The sequence below is a fragment of the Schistocerca americana genome, chromosome 9, assembly GCF_021461395.2.
Source record: "Schistocerca americana isolate TAMUIC-IGC-003095 chromosome 9, iqSchAmer2.1, whole genome shotgun sequence".
NCBI classification, from domain to species: Eukaryota; Metazoa; Arthropoda; class Insecta; order Orthoptera; family Acrididae; genus Schistocerca; species Schistocerca americana.
In genome coordinates, this window is record NC_060127.1 from 25,232,192 (window position 1) to 25,254,100 (window position 21,909).

Here is a 21,909-nt window from a genome sequence, read left to right on the forward strand (position 1 = left end):
TGTTCTTCAAAACATTTTCGTAGGACGCACCTGTTACCGTAGTGCCCTTTGGAACGCAATGGGTAAGGATTACGCCCTCGCTGTCCCAGAACATGGACACCATCATTTTTTCAGCACTGGCGGTTACCCGAAATTTTTTTGGTGGCGGTGAATCTGTGTGCTTCCATTGAGCTGACTGGCGCTTTGTTTCTGGATTGAAAAATGGCATCCACGTCTCATCCATTGTCACAACCGATGAAAAGAAAGTCCCATTCATGCTGTCGTTGCGCGTCAACATTGCTTGGCAACATGCCACACGGGCAGCCGTGTGGTCGTCCGTCAGCATTCGTGGCACCCACCTGGATGACACTTTTCGCATTTTCAGGTCGTCATGCAGGATTGTGTGCACAGAACCCACAGAAATGCCAACTCTGGAGGCGATCTGTTCAACAGTCATTCGGCGATCTCCCAAAACAATTCTCTCCACTTTCTCAATCACGTCGTCAGACCGGCTTGTGCGAGCCCGAGGTTGTTTCGGTTTGTTGTCACATGATGTTCTGCCTTCATTAAACTGTCGCACCCACGAACGCACTTTCGACACATGCATAACTCCATCACCACATGTCTCCTTCAACTGTCGATGAATTTCAATTGGTTTCACACCACGCAAATTCAGAAATCGAATGATTGCACGCTGTTCAAGTAAGGAAAACGTCGCCATTTTAAGTATTTAAAACAGTTCTCATTCTCGCTGCTGGCGGTAAAATTCCATCTGCCATGCGGTGCTGCTATCTCTGGGACGTATTGACAATGAACGCGGCCTCATTTTAAAACAATACGCATGTTTCTATCTCTTTCCAGTCCGGAGAAAAAAAATCGGAGGGCTTAGAACTTGAATGCACCTCGTAGAACGCGAGCAAAAAATCTGTCATCGTCCCGTAATTTCTCTTGTGCCCAGTGGCTGAACTGTACACGACGTTCAAAGTCGTCGCCATGCAATTCCTGGTGCATAGAAATATGGTACGGGTGCAATCGATGTTGATGTAGCATTCTCAACACCGACGTTTTTGAGATTCCCGATTCTCGCGCAATTTGTCTGCTACTGATGTGCGGATTAGCCGCGACGCAGCTAAAACAGCTACTTGGGCATCATCATTTGTTGCAGGTCGTGGTTGACGTTTCACATGTGGCTGAACACTTCCTGTTTCTTTAAATAACGTAACTATCCGGCGAACGGTCCGGACACTTGGATTATGTCCAGGATAGCGAGCAGCATACACAGCACAAGCCTGCTGGGCATTTGATCACAATAGCCATACATCAACACGCTATCGAACTTTTCCGCAATTGGTAAACGGCCCATTTTAACACCGGTAATGTATCACGAAGCAAATACCGTCCGCACTGGCGGAATGTTACGTGATACCACGTACTTATACGTTTGTGACTATTACAGCGCCATCTATCACAAAGCGATAAAAGTGGTCCAACTAAAACATTTATATTTCTTTACGTACTACACAAATATGTAATAAAAAATGGGGGTTCCTATTTTAAAAAACGCTGTTGATATCCGTTTGACCTATGGCAGCGCCATCTAGCGGGCCAACCATAGCGCCATCTGGTTTCCCCTTCAAGCTAGACGAGTTTCGTTCTTTGTAGTTATTTTCGTTTGACGCTTATTTCGTGAGATATTTGGCCCGGTCACCATCAATGGACCACCTAACCTAAGGACATCACACACATCCATGGCCGGGGCAGGATTCGAACCTGCGACCGTAGCAGCAGCGCGCTTCCGGAATGAAGCGCCTAGAACCGCTCGGCCACAGCGGCCGGCCTTCACAAGGCAGAAATGTGGTTTTTCTGGTCTAATGGTAATCCACATCACGTTCATGAGTTGAAAATAAAAACACCTCTTGTTATCATATAAGCAGGTATGACATCATAACACGTGTTCGAATCATATTTCGTGGCGATACGTCAACGAAAATTAATATCTGGACGTTTAGCAAAGGCGGTTAATACTTCAGCTGGAAGACCGGCTAATAGGTGACCACGTGTGGGTACAGTAGGACGGGGCTGCAACACACTTCGCTATTCAGAAGAGGGAGTTTCTTGATGAACTATTTTGAAGCCGCTAAGTATTTTGCAGCTATCACAACATTATCCAAAGTGAAACCAGTGAACTAATGGAACAGTCATTACATCGCTAAAGTCTGCATCTACAGCTATACTCTGAAAACCACCGTCAGGTACTTGGCAGGGAGTACGTCTCGTAGTACCAGCTATTAGGGTTTCTCTCCGTTCCATTCACGTATGGAGCGCGGAAAGATTGATTGTTTGAATGCCTCTGTGCCTACAGTAATTATTCTAATCTTATTCTCACAATCCCCATGTGAGCGGTACGTGGGGAATTAGAGCATGTTCCTAGAATCATCATTTAAACCCGATTCTTGAAACATTGTTAAGAGACTTTCTCATGATAGTTTACATCTATCTTCAACAGTCTGCCAGTGCAGTTCCTGCAGTATCTCTGTGACACTCTCCCACGGATTAAATAAACCCATGACCGTCCGTGCTGCACTTCTGTGCATAAGTTCAGCATCCCCTGTTTGTTCTATTTGCTACTTGAGCAATATTCTAGAAGCAGTAGCACAAGCGATTTGTAAGCAATCTCCTTTGTAGAGTGATTGCACTTCCCAGTATTTTACCAATAAACGTGCTTTACCCGCGACTGAACCTATGTGATCATTCCATTTCATATCCCTACAAAGTGCTACACCCAAGTATTTGTGTAAGTTGGCCGATTCCAGTAGTGACTCATTGATATTATAGTCATAGGATACTAAGTCTTTTCGTTTTGTGAGTGCACAATTTTACATTTTTGAACATTTTGGGCAAGTTTCCAATATCTGCACCACGTTGAAGTCTCATCGAGATCTGATTGAATATTTATGCAGCTTCTCTCAGATAGTACTTCATTATAGATAACTGCATATCTGAAAAAAGCCTGATTTTACTATTAATACTGTCTGTAAGATCATTAATATACAACATGAACAGTAAAGGTCCCAGCACACTTACCCGGGGCGCACCAGAAGTGACTGTCCATCCAAGAGAACATGCTCTGTTCTCCGTACCTAAAAGTCCTCAACCCAGTTACAAATTTCACTCGATACCCCAAATGATCGAACTTTTGACAATAAGCGTAGGTGCGGTACAGAGTCAAATGCTTTTTAGAAATTAAGAAATACGGCATCTACCTGCCATGTGAGAAAAGTGCTAGTTGGGTTTCACATGATCGACGTTTTCGGAATCCATGCTGGTTGGCATTGAGTAGCTCATTCTGTTCAAGATACGTCATTAAGTTTGAGCTCAGAATATAAGATTCTACAACAAACTGACGTCCAGGACAGTGGACGGTAGTTTTGTGGATCACCTCTACTACCCTTCTTGTAGACGAGTGTGATACGTTTCTTTTTCCCAAGAACTGGGCATGGTTTTTTGTTCAAGGGATCTATGACAGATTATAGCTAGAAAAGGGACTAACTAAGCCGCAAATTCATTACAAAATCTGACAGGGATTCCACCGGACCCTGGAGTTTTGTTCAGTTTTAATGATTTCAGCTGTTTCTCAACACCACTGACACTAATACTTATTTCATGCATCTTTCCAGTGGTACGAGGATTAAATTGGATCAGTTCTCCTGGGTTTTCCTTTGTAAGGGGACATTTGAAAACGGAGTTAAGCATTTCAGCCTTGCTATCCTCAATTTCTGTTCCAGTCTTTGGTGCCACTAACAGCCTTTACATGCGACCAGAATTTATGTAGGTTCTGTGAAAGATCATTTGACAATATTCTCCTAAGGCAGTCATTGAAGGCATCACGCATTTCTCTGTTGACAGCCAAACGCGTTTCATTCAGCATCTATCTATTGCCCTACGGTTTGTTTTATACCTATTACGCAAACAGTACAATATACTAGAACGAGATTTTCACTCTGCAGCGGAGTGTGCGCTGATATGAAACTTCCTGGCAGATTAAAACTGTGTGCCCGACCGAGACTCGAACTCGGGACCTTTGCCTTTCGCGGGCAAGTGCTCTACCAACTGAGCTACCGAAGCACGACTCACGCCCGGTACTCACAGCTTTACTTCTGCCAGTACCTCGTCTCCTACCTTCCAAACTTTACAGAAGCTCTCCTGCGAACCTTGCAGAACTAGCACTCCTGAAAGAAAGGATATTGCGGAGACATGGCTTAGCCACAGCCTGGGGGATGTTTCCAGAATGAGATTTTCACTCTGCAGCGGAGTGTGCGCTGATATGAAACTTCCTGGCAGATTAAAACAGCTTTAATCTGCCAGGAAGTTTCAGTACAATATACTGTTACAACCTTGTGACACAAGACTTCTGGGACACATAGTCGGGAAAGTCCCAAACAGTACAATATCCTATTTTGACCTAGTGGCACAGACACTTCTGGGACGCACAGTAGGAGACGATGATAAAAGTCTAAGTTACTCACATCGGTTCATCAGTAATTTTCACCCATCAGTGGGAAATTCCTTCGCATGTCAAATGTTCAAATGTGTGTGAATTCCTAAGGGACCAAACTGCTGACGTCATCGGTCCCTAGACTTACACATTACTTAAATTATCTTAAACTAAGTTATGCTAAGAACAAAACACACACACGCCCGAGGGAGGACTCGAACCTCCGGCGGGAGGCGCCGCGCAGTTCGTGATATGGTCATCGCTTGTCGCCACGGCGTTTGCACTGCTGTTGTAAACGCGCCACGATTTGGACTCTCCAGCAGAGCGAGCAGATGCATGTTGCGCGATGTGTGTCGCTGACAAAAAGGAATTTCTAAGTGCTGATTCGTCCGGCGAACTCGGTAGTACGGAAGCGTTCCTGTTTAACCACAGCTGTATCGAGGTGATCTTGCACCACTGGCAGATCTGCCAAAGTAGCCCTCCCACCGCCCCCTCCCCCTCCCACCCAACTATCATTCTCCATTTTCTTCCTACGCAGTTTTAGCAAATTCTATAAATATGTAAGTTGTTGTTGTTGTGGTCTTCAGTCCTGAGACTGGTTTGATGCAGCTCTCCATGCTACTCTATCCTGTGCAAGCTTCTTCATCTCCCAGTACCTACTGCAACCTACATCCTTCTGAATCTGCTTAGTGTATTCATCTCTTGGTCTCCCTCTACGATTTTTACCGTCCATGCTGCCCTCCAATGCTAAATTTGTGACCCCTTTATGCCTCAGAACATGTCCTACCAACCGGTCCCTTCTTCTCGTCAAGTTGTGCCACAAACTCCTCTTCTCCCCAATTCTGTTCAATACCTCCTCATTAGTTATGTGATCTACCCATCTAATCTTCAGCATTCTTCTGTAGCACCACATTTCGAAAGCTTCTATTCTCCTCCTGTCCGAACTATTTATCGTCCATGTTTCACTTCCATACATGGCTACACTCCATACAAATACTTTCAGAAACGACTTCCTCACACTTAAATTTATACTCGATGTTAACAAATTTCTCATCTTCAGAAACGTTTTCCTTGCCATTGCCAGTCTACATTTTATATCTTCTCCTCTTCGACCATCATCAGTTGTCTTGCTCCCCAAATAGCAAAACTCCTTTACTACTTTAAGTGTCTCATTTCCTAATCTAATTCCCTCAGCATCACCCGACTTATAGTTCGATGTAAGTAGGTGTATTGAAAAGAAACATTACCGGAAAATGTTATTCAATAAACAACACTGCCTGACAAAAAGAAAAAAATGAAGCACCAGAAGACATGGTCACATGTCAATGTAACTTCATACACGAACACACCATCAGTATGGAAATAATGAGAGTTGCAATAACTCTCTGAGACATATAGAGCGGCCACCAAAGCACATTAGTGTCACTCGTGTTTAGTGTTGTTACCAGGTCTGATGTGTTGCACACTGAGGTGACAAGAGCCGTGAAATACCCATATGCACCTACACAGGTGGCGGTAGCGTCGCGCACAAAAGGTATAAAATGGAAGTGCAATGGCGGAGCTGTTATTCGTACTCAAGTGAAAGGCTTCCCGATGTGATTATGCCCACACGACGGGAATTAACAGACACTGAATCTTTCTTTCTTTCTCGGCTCTGTTATGACGGATTTGGCAGTGTTAATTGCAGAGGGTGGCCGGATGCCTTTCCTGCCGCTACCCGGAAACCCCTGGGATGGAAGTAGTGTACCCCAGCTGTCTGCGTCTAGTGTAAGTCATGAATTAATGCGAACGTTTTTCAAATGTCTGTGAGTCGTGTAACTGAGGCGGAACTTGGGGACCAGCCCGGTATTCACCTAGCGGGATGTGGAAAACCCCTTAAAAATCACATCCAGGCTGGCCGGCATACCGGCCCTCGTCGTTAATCCGCCGGGCGGATTCGATCTGGGGCCGGCGCGCCTACCCGAGTCCAGGAAGCAGCGCATTAGCGCTCTCGGCTGCCTTGGCGGATCAATTAACAGACACTGAATGCAGAATGGTAATTTGAGCTAGATACATGGAATATCCTACTTTAGAAATCGTTAGGGAATTCAATATTCCGAGATCCACAGTACCAATAGTGCGCAGAGAATACCCAAATTTCAGACGTTATCTCTCACTGCGGACATCCCAGAGGCGGTCGGTCTTCGCTTAGTGACAGGGCAGCGGCCTTTACATGGCCTTGTCACTGACAACAGGCAGGCAACAATGCGTGAAATAACCGCAGAAATCAGTGTGGGATATAAGGGGCTATAGCAGTAGACGACCGATGCGAGTACCTTTGCCAACAGCACGACATCGCTTGCAGCACCTCTCCTGGGCTCGTGACCATACCGATTGGACACTAGACGACTGGAAAACCGTGGCCTGGTCAGATGCGTTCCGGTTCGGTTCGAGTGTGGTGTAGACCCCACAAAAGCATTAGCCCAAGCTGTCAACAAAGTTGGTGGTGGCTCACAATGGTGTGGGCTGTGTTTACATGGAATGGAATAGGTCCTCTGGTCCAACTGAACCAATCATTGACTGGAAATGGCTATGTTCAGCTACTTGGAGACCATTTGCAGCCATTCATGAACTTCATGTTCCCCAAACAACGAGGTCATGTCGCTGGGGCACAATTGTTCGCAACGAACATTCTGGACATTTCGAGCGAATGATTTAGCCACCCTTACCACCCGACACAAATCCCATCGAACGTTATGGGACATAACTGGGAGGTCAGTTTGTGCGCAGAATCGTGCACCGACAACACTTTGACAATTATGGATGGCTACAGAGGCAGCATGGTTCAGTGTTTCTAATGACTTGTTGAGTCGGTGCCACATCGAATCTCTGTACAATGCTGCGTAAAAGGAGGTAGACACAATTTTAAGAGATATCTCATGGCTTATCACCTCAGTGTGTAAGGAGTACGTACAGCAACACATGTTGGGAGATCAGTGATCACTGTGAAGGACACGGGAATGCTGTGTACTCGTACGAGACAACGTTATCAGCAACTGATAGAGTTTTAAAGGAACCTCACTGTGTGTCTCCATTTAAACCGCTGGGCAAATCGTGCAATATCCAGGTTTGTGGGGAAGTCGGATGTGAGAGCTGCCCGATGCAGGACTGTATAGAAACTTGAGGGCAGTCTGCTCGTCATCGAGGTTCCGGTTGACCACGTCTGACCACCATAAGGGAAGATCTTCGTACTGTGCACAGAGCACATCTTACCCCCTTCACATCTGTACTAGCCATCCTAGAGCAAGTAACGGACGCCCTGAAACATTCTGTGTCATTCCACACCATTGGTCAGAGACTTGCAGCAGCCATACTCGAGAATTGCCATCCCCTGCGTATGCTGCCGTAAACAGAAATGACTGTTTTTGGAGTGTTGCTGTAACTGCAGCAGATGAACGGTGTTGCACTGTATTATGGGACAGATTGCGGTTCTGCACCAACCTCGATGACCACCACTGGTGAGTCTCAGCTGGAGAGACGTCTCAATCTTCTAATATTTTTGAGAGGCACAGCGGCGTTACTTCTGGAGTCGTGATATGGGGAGCCATCAGATATCAATTCAGGTCACGGCTGGTGGTGATAGAGAATACTCTGGCAGCACCATGGTACACAATGACCGTGCGTTCTCTTGTATTACCTCTTGGAAGACAGTACTGCAGTGCCATTTTTCTACAGGACAATGCTCGTCCAAATGTGGTATATGTCTCTGTGAACTGTCTGAGTTATACTATGTGATCAAAGTATCCGGACACCCCCAAAAATATGTCTTTCATATTAAGTGCATTATGCTGCCACCTACTGCCAGGTACTCCATATCAGGGACTTCAGTAGTCATTAGACTTCGTGAGAGATGAAATATGGCTTCCCGGCTATTACACAAGTTGAAAATATGGTCACTATTTTTTTTATAAACTTAAATTTGCCATATTTCGTGACAGTACCTTTTCCATTAGACGTTTGCAAGCAAATATAAGTCTTGGCTTCAGTTGTCTAAGTAAGATTGCAAAATGCATCGTTGTCGGCTGCAGAAAATGACGTGGTTCAGCGTGTTTCTCTCATTTTGATGTTTCAAATACAGTTTCTTCCAATGTAGTTTCTTCTTTTCAGATAATACAAAAATAATAGTTAACATAATTCAAAATTATTTATGACTGCGACCTTCACATTGTTCTTCCGTCAACACACACCAATAGTTAGCTTCCGACTCGGACTGACTATAGTCAAAGACTACTCCAACGTCAAAGATATTTTACACAATCAGTTTCTTTGCTATTCTTCGATACATTTTCTAATAGTAATCAATATGCTTTTACTCTCAAAAACAGAAGTAAATTAACATATAATAAGACAGATTATAATAAATTCTGACAAAAAAATAAGAAAACATTTTCAATTCAGTATCGACAAATACGGTAAAAAAACATCTCCCAGATCCATTACAGAGAGTAGAACTGGACGCTCTGTGGAACTCACGGACTTCGAACGTGGTCAAGTGATTGGGTGTCACTTGCGTCAAATGTCTGTACGTGAGTACAGACTGTGGTGTCACCGCCAGACACCACACTTGCTAGGTGGTAGCCTTTAAATCGGCCGCGGTCCGGTAGTATACGTCGGACCTGCATGTCGCCACTATCAGTGATTGCAGACCGAGCGCCGCCACACGGCAGGTCTAGAGAGACTTCCTAGCACTCGCCCAGTTGTACAGCCGACTTTGCTAGCGATGGTTCACTGACAAAATACGCTCTCATTTGCCGAGACGATAGTTAGCATAGCCTTCAGCTACGTCATTTGCTACGACCTAGCAAGGCGCCATTACCAGTTACTATTGATGCTGTAAAACATGTACCGTCAAGAGCGGTGTTCACCAATTATGGATTAAAGTTAAGTATTCCAGCAGCTACGTACGTTTTTTGTTAGTCTCATTTCCTTGACCTGTTCCAGACCTCACGCCAGCTTGCGTGAGCTAAAACGCGTGCCTTTCGGCTTCCTCTCATAGTGGGTTGGCTGTCTTGCCAATCCACAACACAGACATTTGGTCCATCGTTTCCGATGTGATAGTGTAGTGGAAACGTGAAGGGACACGTGCAGCACAAAAGCACACAGGTCGACCTCGTCTTTTCACTGCCAGAGACCGCCGACAATGGAAGGGGGTCGTAATGTGTACTAGGCAGACATCTATCCAGACCATCACACGGGAATCCAAACTGCATCAGGATCCACTGCAAGTACTTTGACAGAAGAAAACTTGGGTTTCATGCTCAATTGGCTGCTCGTAAGCCACGCATCACGCCGGTAAATGCCAAACGACGTCTCGCTTGGTATAAGGAGCGTAAACATTGGACGATTGAACAGTGGAGAAACGTTGTGTGGAGTGACGAATCACGCTACACAATGTGGCGATCCGATGGCAGGGTGTGGGTATGGCGAATGCCCGGTGAAGGTCATCGGCTAGCATGTGTAGCACCAACAGTAAAATTTGGAAGCAGAGGTGTTATGGTGTGGTCATTTATTCATGGAGGGGCTTGGAACCCCTGTTGTTTTGCGTGGCACTATCACAACACAGGCCTACATTGATGTTTTAAGCAACTACTTCCTTCCCACTGTTGGAGAGCAATTCGGGGATGCTGATTGCATCTTTCAACACGATCGACCACCTGTTCATTATGCACGGCCTGTGGCGGAGTGGTTACAGGACAATAACATCCTGTAATGGACTTGCCTGCACAGAGTCCTGACGTGAATCCTATAGAACACCTTTGGGATGTTCTGGAAAGCCGACTTCGTGCCAGGCCTCACCGACCGACATCGATACCTCTCCTCAGCGCAGCACTCCATGAGAATTGGCTGCCATTCCCCAAGAAACCTTCCAGCATCTGATTGAACGTATGCCTGTGAGAGTGGAAGCTGTCATCAAGGCTAATGGTGGGCCAACACCATATTGAATTCCAGCATTACCGATGGAGGGCGCCACGAACTTGTAAGTCATTTTCAGCCGGATACTTCTGATCACATAGTGTATGGGCAGGTACTCCGTGGCCAGCATGATCCCTAGATTTGTCCGCAATAGAGCTTGTGTGGGACCAGCTCAGATATCAACTTCGTCGTAGTGCCAGTGTCCGGCATATCACAGACCAGTTACAACGGTTGGGGGCCAGTTGGTTTCAGGAGAGCATACAATGGTCTTATGACATCCTTCCGAATCAATGCATGCATACATGCCAGAGGGGGGTGCAATGTCATTCTGACTGGGGGACCATGTTGCCAAGTTCTTTGTAAATTGGACAAGATTTTGGACTCACTGCAATGGCATCTCGTATCCTCTCAGCCTGCGAAGTTTCATTTCGTTTCCTACTCCCCTTCTGCGTGCATATCTTTTTTGACTGGCAGTGTCTACTGATGAAAAATGTTGGACACAACAAACTAAATGTATCATTCTAGTAAACAAATTACGAATTGTATAAACTTTCTAAAAAAATAATTTAAAGAAAAATAGAGACTACATATTTTTGTTTATGGCAGCTACGATGGATCACTTTCCATATGATAAATAATAAAGAACAGATGTTATTTTGTCCTCGTAAATTACTGATTACACGGCAAGATTAGTTAAATCTGAAAGCTTTGTTTCACCCATTAAAATATCCTCTCAATTATTTCGATGTTTGGATAGGCATCCTTTAACCCATAGTTAGCAAAACCTTTAAAAATGCAAAATGGAAACTGTTTCAATGTTCAGTTCTTGTATCTGGAACTTTAAAGCAGTTATTTCGTGAACTAGCTCTGCTATGTTTGGCACGAAAATCAGTGGCACATCTTTCAGGTGCTATACAGAACTTCATTTAAGGAAATCCCTGACGGGCAATAGGCAGATGAAATATTCGTCATACACACTACTGGCCATTAAAATTGCTACACCACGTAGATGACGTGCTACAGACGCGAAATTTAACCGACAGGAAGAAGATGCTGTGATATGCAAATGATTAGCTTTTCAGAGCATTCACACAACGTTGGCTTCGCTGGCGACACCTACGTCGTGCTTATATGACGATTTCTCATACACAAACAGCAGTTGACCGGCGTTGCCTGGTGAAACGTTGTGATGCCTCGTGTACGGAGGAGAAATGCGTACCATCACGTTTCCGACTTTGATAAAGGTCGGATTGCAGCCTATCGCGATTGCGGTTTATCGTATCACGACATTGCTGCTCACGTTGGTCGAGATCCAATGACTGTTAGCAGAATATGGAATCGGTGGGTTCAGGAGGGTAATACGGAACGCCGTGCTGGATCCCAACGGCCTCGTATCACTAGCAGTCGAGATGACAGGCATCTTATCCGCATGGCTGTAACGGATCGTGCAGCCACTCGATCCCTGAGTCAACAGATGGGGACGTTTGCAAGACAACAACCATCTACACGAACAGTTCGACGACGCTTACAGCAGCATGGACTATCAGCTCGGAGACCATGGCTGCGGTTACCCTTGACGCTGCATCACAGACAGGAGCGCCTGTGATGGTGTACTCAACGACGAACCTGGGTGCACAAATGGCAAAATGTCATTTTTTCGGATGAATCCAGGTTCTGTTTACAGCATCATGATGGTCGCATCCGTGTTTGGCGACATCGCGGTGAACGCACATTGGAAGCGTGTATTCGTCATCGCCATACTGGCGTATCACCCGGCGTAATGGTACGGGGTTCCATTGGTAACACGTCTCGGTCACCTCTTGTTCGCACTGACGGCACTTTGAATAGTGGAAGTTACATTTCAGATGTGTTACGACCCATGGCTCTACCCTTCATTCGATCCCTGCGAAAACCTACATTTCAGCAGGATAATGCACGACCGCATGTTGCAGGTCCTGTACGGGCCTTTCTGGATACAGAAAATGTTCGACTGCTGCCCTGGCCAGCACATTCTCCAGATCTCTCGCCAATTGAAAACGTCTGGCACGTCACAATACGCCAGTCACTACTCTTGATGAACAGTGGTATCGTGTTGAAGCTGCATGGGCAGCTGTACCTGTACACGCCATCCAAGCTCTGTTTGACTCAATGTAATCACATGTCAATTCTAGTATAATATATTTGTCCAATGAATACCCGGTTATCATCTGCATTTCTTCTTTATGTAGCAATTTTAATGGCCAGTAGTGTATGTGAGATCTGTTTTCTGTTTAAACTATTATCCTGAGAGATGCTTTGAAGTGTTCCCGCTTAAATATTCTCGCTTCTGTCCTGGAATGGCAGAAATCTGAAGCCTTCGGTAAAATAACATATTGGCTTCTGCATCCACTCGCCGATTTTTGTGATCTTCCAGTACCGTAGCGTAGTAGCGCCAAGATCTCAGTTGTTGACCACTGGCGACTTGTGTGCGAACGAAGCCCACTGTTGCCACGTAACTAACTCATATTAACGACAGACGTATGTTCGGTAGTATTTCTTTCTTTCTGGTGCTACGTGGACGAAATGGTACTGTGGCAACAATGCGTGTTTACAGTCGCGGGCGGGGGAAGCACTATTTCTCGTTGGCAGAAGATGGGATCACGAGGGCATGAGAACTCACGTACTCTCCTTCCGATTAATTGTTAAATTGTATTTTTCGCTTCTAGTTTGTTTCTGCGACCATCCTGTGCCTACGATCTTGGCGGGACAGTATCTCGCCACCTTCTCGGTACGGTCTTGCTATTAACTATATTGCCTTTCACCAGCGCGCTTTTTGATCGGGGAGAACCTTGGAAGAAGCTGCTGTAGCGCAAATAACTATCGAGCATTAGGGGACTGCAGAGCTTTAGTTTCTTTCTTCTTGATGCAACGTAACATGAAAATGAATACATTCTTGATTTGTTGCATAAGCTAAATAATTCCACACGTTACAACAGCATCTGAATAGCATCTTTGCGCCTCAGGTACGTCCACCGCTCTCGATAGCTGCTGCGGCATTGAAAACGGAGGTAAGTGGCGTGACGCCAAGGAGCGACACACTCTATTTGGGAAGACCGGCTTCAGGTTACAGCAGAGCCAGCCAGGATGAAGTTTTCGGTGTCTTCTTTTCAAAAATTAATTTTACCTTTAGAAAATTATGTCACACAACACAACTCTGTTCAGTGGAAAAGGGTATGCAATGGAAACACTACACCAGTGACCTTGTTGCTGCTGTAACATCAGCGGACGTTGGAACACACATCATCTCGGTGGTGATGATCTTGCCATGAGGATTCTGTATTTCAACAGCATATCGAGAAACAAATCATCGACAAAAGATTGCTTGTAATAACATATAATGCACAATCTGAGGCACTCGTATTTTTAAGCCTTCGAACATAATTCAGACATGTCCGTCGTTTTTGGTACTTGATTAAATTAAGCAAACTCAGTAGTGCAGCGTATGACACGAGTGCGTACCGTTTAGTTCCGTTCGCAGTTTTAAGACTATGAAAAAAAAATTCAAGTACATACAATTAACCCAGCTTGCGCACCGGAAACACTGTCACTGTAAGTTCAAAACAATTTTTAGCTGAGTCCGTCTGCAACGCCTTGACTCACTGATAACACCCGAAAGCGCTATTTAAACACATCGCACATTTCCTCTGAAGTAAAATATCAACCGTCTACAGTTGTATGTACATTCTGGTGCGATAAGTTAATCAATGTTTCTCTTGCAGATACGCTAGGATCACAGATTTTGTCGCGCTTCGCTAATGACTCGATTTGCATGAATGACATTGCACACATGTTCCACTTTACACTGCAATTTCAGTAACTTGCCGTAGATGCAGAAGCAGATGCAGCCTTAGAAAAATAATTTTAATCTTGTCAAAAATAAAATGGGTAATTCAACAAAGATCGAATTTTTATTCTGTCACAACGAGCCTTCATCCGCAAATCTGTTTTTCTGTATAAGCAGAGTTTGTTCAAAATAAAATCATATCATCAAATATATTTCATGGTGTAAGGACGCTTAAATTTAATGACAACCTGTTTAAGAAAGAATTAGTGTAATGATATTTGTGTCGCGCTTCCTTGATCTGAGGGAACTGAGCGCCAAGCACATTTATCTTACGTCGTTGACAACGTAACTATGAGAAAAACGCTCACAAAACAAAGAAAATTAAAATCTGAAAAACAGGAACTTTTTAACTTACCTTCTTCAGATGGAAGACTGTTTTCATCGAATATTTCATTGCAGATTATAGTGCGGGCGGACGGTGAACAACTCATCTTCACACCTCATTTCCCAGGCTCAGTCCGAAATTCGTTCGTGTTGCAGAGTCATTAGGTGAACAGTTTTTTGACATACCATCCTCTCCATTCCAACACACAATTTTTCACACTGTTGAAAGAAACCCGGCACACGACTCTCAAACTGTCATACCCATAACACAAATAGACGAAACTAAACAACGCGACAAAGATATGGTGCAGAGATGATCATGAATGCTGTACAACATTCGAGAAAGCTCTTGAATAGTGTGCCCATCGAAGTCCAGACTTATTAGTAATATCTAATACAGTTGGATATTAAATCCAAACAACAATTACCCTACTACAATGTTTCTGGTGCCCACAATTGAATTATTAGCATTCTGATAGCGATCTGTTTCTGGAAATTCCTCTCTGTATGTTGGCGACACTGTCTTTCCCAGCTGATCGATGAAAACATTTGCGAACAGTTGACTGCTGCTACCCGGGCGAAGTACTTTTGTTAGTGGAAGTTGTCAAACACTCTTATAGATTTAGGTCTGATAATGGGTTTACTTTGCTTTATTTCACATCCTTCAATTTTCGTTATGTTCAGTTCTAAAAGACGTATACTTGATGGGAGATTAATGTAATATGTCCATTGTTATGCGGACGTAAGAATAAAGAAAGCTTATCGGAAAAAGCCATTGACGTAATAGCTGGGAACCGAAGCCATAACAACAATAACATGATGAACACAGTCGCATGCTTATTTTTTTTCACAGTAGTGTCGAATGGTGTATGCGGTTTGGATTTGAGTCGGAGAAATAAAACAGAACGTAAGTATGACAAAATCAGAGCGTTTTGGAGGGATATTGAATGTACCTTTTTTGTGAAATGATTTTTCGTCTTTTCAGTTTTTCGTCGCATTATAAGCGCCGAATGTGCAGAGTTTGGAGAAGTGGTACATGGAACAGTTTCCAAAATCAATGCAACTAGTGTCCAAGGCGTACATATAGAATGTGACGAAGGATATGATCTCACTGGTGGGCCGAAAGTATTGTGTAATGATGGTCGGTGGGATGCAGCCCCTCGCCCTATGTGTGCTAAACGTGAGTAGGATTTACTACGTGATAAATACATGTCCTGTAAGGTATCCAAATTTAAGTGGTGGTTTAATGATTTTTTTTACTGTATTCAGCACTTTCCCTTACATATCGTACATAACAACACTTTAACGCAATAATGCTTGTTTGATTATGCCGTTGTGGTTTTGCTGATCTCTGCGTATAAAGGAACTTTCTTGCGGGAAAACCTGGGGATCCGGTTCCTCTTCAAATTCTTATGCTGACCAATGTGTTTATATCCTATTTTGAATTTATCAAATACGTAAGTGAACTGTATTATTTTACATGATCAAATGTGTATGTACATGTAATTAGATGTGAACTTAAAAGGTAACCATGTGAACGTTTTTATTTGGAGAAAACGGATGGACTGTGAGTCACGCCAAACTATTCCAGAATGAGGTGTTACAGAATTTCTGTAATTTCAATAATTCTTGTAGTTGTGAAATATGTATTATTGCAGAGTCCAGTGGCAGGTATTGCAAGAAAGACAATTTTTAAAAATTATGATAGTATACATTACTAGATAACTTTTTGGCTGGACAGCGTCTTAACAGGAGGATATAAGATGAACATCAACAAAAGCAAAACGAGTATAATGGAATGTAGTCGAATTAAATCAGGTGATGCTGAGGAAATTAGGTAAGGAAATGAAGACACTTAAAGTAGTATATATGAGTTTTGCTATTTGGGGTGCAAAATAACTGATGGTGGTCAAAGTAGAGAGGATATAAAATGTAGTTTGGCAATGGCAAGGAAAGTGTTACTGAAGAAGTGAAATTTGTTAACATCAAGTATAGATTCAAGTGTTTGGGAGTCGTTTCTGAAAGTATTTGTGTGGAGTGTTGCCACGTATGGAAGTGAAATGTGGATGATAAATAGTTCAGACAAGAAGAGAATAGAAGCTTTCGAAATGTGGTGCTGCAGAAGAATGCTGAAGATTAGATGGGTAGATTATGTAAGCAATGAGGAGCTACTGAATAGATTTGGGGAGAAGAGGAATTTGAGGCACAACTTTACTAGTAGAAGGGATTGGTTGGTAGGACATGTTCTGAGGTATCAAGGGATCACCAGTTTAGTATTGGAGGGTAAAAATCGTAGAGGAAGACCAAGAGATGAATACACTAAGCAGATTCAGAAGGATGTAGGTTACAGTAGTTACTTGGAGTTGAAGAAACTTGCACAGGATAGAGTAGCATGGAGAGCTGCATCAAAGCAGTCTCTGGACTGAAGAAGATGAAGACTAGTGATCATGCCAAGAAAGTCAGGGAACTTCTAGTTTACTTAGAGTTTATTTGTGTAGCATTTCATGCCCATATACAGTAATAAATATGCAGACGGTTAGCGACAATTTTGCTTCATGCTCATGGGGATAAAGGAAGGGGGATATAAAAACTGAAATACTCTCTCGTACACACTATAATGTGGTTTGTGGAGTAGGCCCATAGATGAAATACTAGTACTTACATTTTACTGACTGGAATTGGGGAGAAAAACAATTTGTGGCACAACCTGACTAGAAGAAGGGATCGGTTCATATGACACAATCTGAGACATCAAGGGATCTCCAAGTTAGTATTGGCTGGGGTGGGGGGGGGAGGGGGGGGATTTGTAGAGGGGGACAAATATATGAATACAATAAGCCTATTGAGGATATAGGTTGCAGTAGTTCTTCACAGTTGAAGAGGCATGTACAGGATAGAGCATCATGGAAAGTTGCATCAAACTAATCTGTGGACTGATGATCACAACAGCTTTTGATTATGCATATTACTATAGTTAGTTTTTATTGCCACATAAACATTTTTGTGCAATACATTGGTCCACTTCCCTCATCAATATGTACATTGTTGTACTGTAATAGTGATGCCTCTCTTCTATATGCATTATTATATGTGGGACATGAACATAATAAATCATCATCATCATTAGTCTGTTTAGTCATTGCTGAGTGTTATGACCTTATTAATTCATTCACTTCTTGAGTAACTGAATAAAAGGCCCCAAATTGAGAAACAGAGTAACATTTTTAAACACAAAGCTGGGGCTAGCACTAACACAGGCAAATTTGAACAATTGAGAGCTGCATTTTGCAGAAGTAATGTTAAGAACAGAATAGCTGAACTGAAGACCACAACAACAGCTGAACTGCAGTCAAAATGCCAAATCAAACAAGAGGTTCAAGAGAATCTGCTGGCTGTGGTCTAGATGTCTCCAACAGCTCCATGCTCTGGAAGCTGGATAAAAATGTGCAGACAAGCAACAAGTTCAGGAACGCTCTGACAACTCTGGAGAAAAAGTGGTAGTTAAGGCTAGTGGCAGTCTGGGGGTTAAAAGGATGAAGTAAGTTCTCACAAGACAGTAGTTATGGAGAGAAATGACTGAGTTTTGCAGAAGTAGGTACAGAATACCAGGTCATTGGTGTTTTTAAACCAGGTCGAGGGCTTGGAGATGTTACCTGTGATTCAAGCTCTGTGTGGAAATATCTTAGTTGGGAACATCTTATAGTGATTATTGAAGTGCTTCAAACAGTTTGGGCCATAACTTCAACTGCACTATTAAGTAAGAAATCAGGTACATTGCTGGGAATGCTCTTAACATCAATGCGAAGATTGTGTCACTTTTTTATGATAGATGAGCTGTGGATGGGGTTCTCTCACAATGTGTTTATATACAGGGCTGCAGTGGATTGATCACGTATGGGTGTGATTGATGTGTCATTCTTCACACAGTCACACCTCAAGAGGCTTTTAGGCTGGAGGTTTTAGGTTATTGCAGAGTGGCTGACTCCTCCCCTTTTTTCCTTGCGGTCAGCCAGCCACTTCCATCTGCTACATTGTTTTAGCTCCCTCTATCATTTTCTTCCTGTGTTGTCCATGTTTTACTGCTGACACCCTGCTTCATCCCACACTTCGGTGTGGGTGAGCACATATTTTTCAACGATTGTTACCCGTGTTTTATGTTCCGTTTCATATTCCTGTTCTGGATTTTTCTTGACACCCGTCTCACTATGTTACTGAACGGGCACTGAAGACCTTGCTGTTGTACGCCCAAAAAACCCCTCTATTACTACTACTACTACTCCTACCTCAAGAGACATTATCAAAATCTGAATGTTTCTGCTAAAAGGTTTCTCTCACAAGTAATTTACAGAAGCATTCAGTGCAGCCAGAGTACTGAGTGTCAAGTACCATTTATTTCCTAAATTTTCACTGGACTGAATGTTTCCAAAATATAGAGCTACCGAATAATTACAGACACGGTTGCAACAAACAGTGGTCAGACAAATTGGTATTTCAGAAATCGCAATGGGTAACACACTTACGCTGGCAGCCTTTCCATTGTGTGCTACTCCTATTAACGGTTTGCCCAATGTGTCGTCAATGTATCAATGTACAATGAACCACGATTGAGATGTAAATAGCCAATGACATTCTGATTTGTAATTTTGTATGGTTCTTAAATATATTTTGTTATATGTAGTTAGAACAAGAACAAGGACAAAGAACAGGATGATGAACTATACCAAAGGAGAAAATTGCATTGGAGGAGATAAAAGAGGCATTAAAGCAGATGAAGAATAGAAAAGCAGCAGGACCTGATAATATTAATGCAGAACTTATCAAATGTGGAAGTTTGTTAGGACTGAGGCTATTGCATTTATATTTTAAATGAATATTGGAAACAGAAGATAGTACCTGATTTGTGGAGAGTGGTCGATGTAATATCAATCTATAAAAAAGTGAATTAGGAATGCTTGCGAAAATTACAGAGGAGTAAATCGTTGAACACTGTTTATAAAATATATGCATGAATAATTAATAACTGACTGAAAAGAATAGCTGATGCCATATTATTGGAGGCACAATGGTTTTAGAAAAGGACGCTCATACAGTGGTAACATTACAGTTGTGCGGCAGATAATTCAAAAGGGACAAGAACATAATCTGGAAACTGCTACTGAATTTGTAGGTTATGAAAAAGCCTTCAACGGAGCCAAAAGGTCTATGCTGTCGAATATAATGGAAAGATGAGGTTAACCAAAACATTTAGTACAAGTGATAAAAAGTCTGTATTTAAATAAAAGAATTTAAATGAACACAGCAAAGAGAGGACAGGACTAACAGCAAATAACAGAAGAGTACGACCAGGGTGCAGGATCTCACCCACTTGATTTAGTATGTATATTGACGACATTGTTAGACAATGGAAACAAGAAGTTAAGTCAGCAATTCAATTAATTCCTGGAAACCTTTAAATATTCTACTCTTAACTAATGATCAAATATTTTTACAAAGGCAGAGGATAATTTAAAATTTGCTCTATATCATTTGGAATGAATGTGTAAATTCCATAACTTGAAAATAATAGAAAATAAAACAAGATTTATGGCTTTTAAAGAAAAATATCCAGTATGTTCTAAAATAATGCCTAATGGAAAATCAGGTGAACATGTATCTCACTTTCAATTATTGGGATGTGATGTAAGTTATGAATATGATAATGACATCTCCTGTAAGTTAAATAAGTTTCAAATGATATGTGGCACTATACATAGAACATTAGCCAATAAAACCAAGAAAGATACGAAGACAAAACTCCACAAAGTAATGGCAACACCCAGTCTCACATTCGGAAGTGAGAAGCGGACAATAACTAAGGAAGGCCAAAGAAGGACACAGTCCACTGAAATGAAAGTTTTAAGGAAAGTAAAAGAGTTTACTTTGAGAGAGCAGATAAGGAGTTCTGAAATAAGAAAAGAATTGAATATATTCTATATGAATCAAAGATAAGAAAACAAGATAACAAAATGGAAGGAGCATATTGAAATAATTGGACAGGAAGAATAATCATACATGAGATAGACTGTAGACCCGTAGGAAAGAGAGTTATAGGAAAACCAAGGAAAAGGTGACTTTTGTGAAGACAGAACTGGCTGTAAGCCTACTGCTTGAGAAGGTGAAGGAGATGATGTAAGTGGTGATTGTTAGAATTTAACCAAATTGGTAGAATTATTGGCGACATTGGAAAATAAGACATGTAAGCCAGATATTGCAATGATGAATGTAGCTCTTGGGCTATGCTACACATAATTCTGCTCTGGCAATGTTCTTTTGGTGTTGAGATTCATTGGCTTTGCCGACTCACAAGCAGAGTGTCACATTCCAACGTAACATTGTTCTTGAGCCAAGCTATAGGTTAGCTTGTCATCACAACCAGCTGTTTTTCTTTCCCATTCTTTGGCTATGCCAAGTCACAACCCAATTGTCACATTCCAGCATAATGTAGACCTCAGGCTTCCCTATAACCCATTGAGTCAGAACATCATGGTTCTCTCTCTCTCTCTCTCTCTCTCTCTCTCTCCCTCCCTCTCCCTCTCCCTCTCTCTCCCTCTCCCTCCTCCCCCTCTCTCTCCCTCTCTCCCTCCAATAACCAGAGAAATACAAAATTCAGACATCAAGTTTAAAATTTGTAATAATAATATGAGTAAAGTTGTTCTGGTGCACTCGATATTGAAAACAAACGTAACCTGTTAAACTCTTCTGCTGAAGGAAACCATTAGATTCAAAAACTCTCATTGGCTACTGTATACTTTCACCCAGTTGATTATAAACAATGTTGACGAATTGCTAACATTCACATGCAATGCAAGAACTGTCAACACTGTTAGTGCAGTTTAGCCAATACACTGGGACTTTCCCATCAACACATAACAAGCTTGTTAAATAAGAAACATCTTTTTCTTGCATCACTGCATGAAGCTGAAGAATCTAAAGGCTCTTCTGCAGATGCGTTATAAATATCTGAACATCACTTGGAAGTTACAGAAAATGAGCAGGTGCACCTAAATGGGTACAAGTTAGTATCACAGTGCTGTAGGCATAATATAAGGAAAAGGATAATGAATATCTATATAGTACTTAAAATAGAATGAAGTGTCAGTCTGTAGACCTCAGTGAATACTGTACATTGAACAGCTTTCTGAGTTCTGTGCATGCTTATCCATACTCTGCAAAATGCAGGCATCATTGCACTTCAGTAATAACCTTCGAAACTAACAAGTTAGCAATCCTGACAGTT

The 21,909-nt window shown here is 42.5% G+C and overlaps 2 protein-coding genes across 2 annotated transcripts in view; one reads left to right on the forward strand and one right to left on the reverse strand.

Moving 5' to 3' along the window:
- LOC124550937 (centrosomal protein of 164 kDa) overlaps window positions 1-14,880 on the reverse strand; it is a 635,732-nt gene extending 620,852 nt beyond the window's left edge. The window contains exon 1 of the mRNA XM_047125745.1: window positions 14,665-14,880. Coding sequence (XP_046981701.1) covers window positions 14,665-14,740 — 76 coding nt within the window. The 5' untranslated portion in view covers window positions 14,741-14,880. The remainder of the gene's footprint in view (window positions 1-14,664) is intronic.
- A 362-nt stretch (window positions 14,881-15,242) lies between these two features.
- The window catches only part of LOC124551226 (sushi, von Willebrand factor type A, EGF and pentraxin domain-containing protein 1-like), a 102,078-nt gene continuing 95,411 nt past the window's right edge, over window positions 15,243-21,909 (forward strand). The window contains exons 1-2 of the mRNA XM_047126219.1: window positions 15,243-15,540; window positions 15,619-15,813. Of these exons, the coding sequence (XP_046982175.1) occupies window positions 15,450-15,540; window positions 15,619-15,813 (286 nt within the window). The 5' untranslated portion in view covers window positions 15,243-15,449. The remainder of the gene's footprint in view (window positions 15,541-15,618; window positions 15,814-21,909) is intronic.